The sequence below is a fragment of the Eriocheir sinensis genome, chromosome 9 (assembly GCF_024679095.1).
Source record: "Eriocheir sinensis breed Jianghai 21 chromosome 9, ASM2467909v1, whole genome shotgun sequence".
Classification (NCBI taxonomy): domain Eukaryota; kingdom Metazoa; phylum Arthropoda; class Malacostraca; order Decapoda; family Varunidae; genus Eriocheir; species Eriocheir sinensis.
Window position 1 is genome coordinate 3,269,605 of NC_066517.1, and position 2,500 is coordinate 3,272,104.

A 2,500-nucleotide genomic window follows, 5' to 3' on the forward strand; every position below is an offset into this window, starting at 1 on the left:
GAGGGAGAGAAGGAAGGGAGGAGAAAGGTGAGTAGAGAAAAGAGGGTAAACAGGTAAATTTGGAGAGAAGGGAGATAGGGAGGGAGAGAGGGAGGTAAGGGAAGGAAAGAGGGGAGGAGACAAGATAGAAGGGAGACGAGAGAGGGAGAAAGGGAGGAAAGGGAGGGAGAAGAGGAGACAGGTCAGTAAGGAAAGTGAACAGGTAAATAGGGAATGAAGGAAGGGAGAAGGGAGAGAGGGAGGGAGAGAGGGAGGTAAGGGAAGGAAAGAGGGGAGGAGACAAGATAGAAGGGAGATGAGAGAGGGAGAAAGGGAGGAAAGGGAGGGAGAAGAGGAGACAGGTCAGTAAAGAAAGTGAACAGTAAATAGGGAATGAAGGAAGGGAGAAGGGAGATAGGGAGGGAGGGAGGGAGGGAGGTAAGGGAAGGAAAGGGGGGGGGGAGGGTGACGTTTAACTGGCATAATATTAACAAACAGACTAATGCACGCGTGATCCCCGAAGTTAGCTTATCAGACAGGCGTAAGCGGGGCATAACAATAACAAACTCGGGGATAAGCCGCTGACGGGGGGCGTGACGGGGGGGCAGGGGAGGAGGAGGGGGGCAGGGGTTGGGGGGTTCGTGACAGCTCTTCGTGGGACTCCCTTGATAGTGGTCTTATCTCTGAGACCACTCCCCCCTTCCCCCCTACCCGCACCCTTTCCCTTCCCTTCCCTTCGTCAAAACTCTCCCTTCCTTTTAGTCTGCAAAACCTTCACCTCTTCCACCCTTTCATTTGTCAATATTCACCCTTACCTTACCCTCCTCCCTCCCTTCGTCAGTACTCTCCCTTCCCTACCCTTGCCTTTATCGTCCTCCCTTTCCACCCTTCCCTTCGTCTATACTCTATGCCCTCCCTTCCCTTGCCTTCACCGTCCTCCGCTTCCACCCTCCCTTCGTCCACACTTCTCCTTCCCTTACCTTCAACCCTTCATCTCGTATTCCTTCCCTTCGTCCATGGTGTCCCTTCCCTTGTCTCCTCCTCTCAGTCCGTATTCTCTTCCGTATTACTCTCCCTTCCTCCCTTTACGCTCCTCCCTTCATCCATACTCTCCCTTCCTCGGTAGTGCGTGCATCTTCCCTTCCTTATCCTCCACCCGTCCGCCACTCCTCCCCTTCATCCCAACACTCCCTTCGTCTGTAGTGTCTGTGGGCCGCCCCTTCACTATGCAAAATATATAGTCTCCACCCTTCACTCCCTCCCTTATTTCCGTCCCACTCCCGCCCCGCGCGTTCTCTCCCTGTGTTTCTTATTGGCTTCCACCTCTCTTCCTCCTGCATGCGAATCCATCTCCTCCACTCTCCTCCTCCCTCCGTGCCGCTGCCGCCGCCCCAGCAGGCAGCAGCAGCGGCAGGGCAGCGGCGGCGGCGGGGGAGGTTGAGTTAATGATGGTTCACTTCGCTGAGCCGCTCATTATCCCGCCTGCAGTCCCTGACGCGGCGGCGGGCGGGGGCGCGCTGGGCCGGCGTGGGCCGGGCATTCCAAACTAAGCCTTACTGTCCTTCTCTTCTACAGATCTGGTTCAAGAATCGTCGCGCCAAATGGAGGAAGCGCGAGCGGCACGCCATGACGGCGGGCATGCCCGGGGACCTCAAGTGCGGCTGGGGCGCCCAGCTGAACGGCTTCGCCTGGCCCGACGACGGCCTCTATTCCGGGTACTCGTCCTATAACAACTGGGCCCGCGTCACGCCGCCGCCGCTCAGCACCAAGAGCTTCGCCTGGGGCTTCAATGGTGTCAACATGATGAGCCAACAGCCGTCGGCCATGTCGCCCATCAACTGCTTCCAGACGCCGACGCAGGGCATGAGCAGCTCCACCAACCTCATGCCCACCACCATGTCCTCCTCACTGGGCTCCAGCTCCGCGCCCTGCCCCTACCCCGCCCCGACGCCGCCCTACGTCTACCGCGACCAGACCTCCACCATGTCCTCCTCCATCGCCTCCCTCCGCCTCAAGGCAAAGTCACACTCACCGGCCTTTACCTACGGCCCCGTCTCGCCCCGTCAGAACTCGCTCTCCGCCTGCCAGTACTCCATGGGTGATCGCTCCACCGTCTAAGGCGGCGGCGGCGGCGGCGGCGGCGGCGGCTCCGGCAACGCCCTACTCTTAGTGTGTGTCACCCTCGGGCAGCGGGGCACGGAGAGGCGCCGCCCCGGGGTTGCACACGGCGACTGCTTCGTCACCCGGCCCGGAGCAACGGTCGGCGGCTATAAAGGTGTGTGTGAGTGTGTGTGTGTGTGTGTGTGTTAGGCTGAGGGTTGCGGGTGTGCCACATATGGTGTGCAGGGCGCGAGGTGTCCCTGGCGGTGTCTTCAGACTGTACCAGTGACTTGAAGGACGAAGTGTTCGTGGCCGCGCCTCGAGGCTGCCGCGTCGCGCAGGTGCCCAGTGTGCCCAGAGACCCCGGAGGGACGCCGGTGACGCTCCAGACCACCGGCAGCGACGCTCCCACCCTGACCTG

At 60.2% G+C, this 2,500-nt stretch overlaps 1 protein-coding gene across 1 annotated transcript in view; it reads left to right on the top strand.

The window, feature by feature from the left end:
- Positions 1 to 2,500, top strand: part of LOC126995858 (pituitary homeobox x-like) — a 48,726-nt gene that overhangs the window by 45,220 nt on the left and 1,006 nt on the right. The window contains exon 4 of the mRNA XM_050855738.1: positions 1,555 to 2,500. This exon is cut by the window's right edge and continues 1,006 nt beyond it. Within this exon, the coding sequence (XP_050711695.1) occupies positions 1,555 to 2,097 (543 nt within the window). The 3' untranslated portion in view covers positions 2,098 to 2,500. The remainder of the gene's footprint in view (positions 1 to 1,554) is intronic.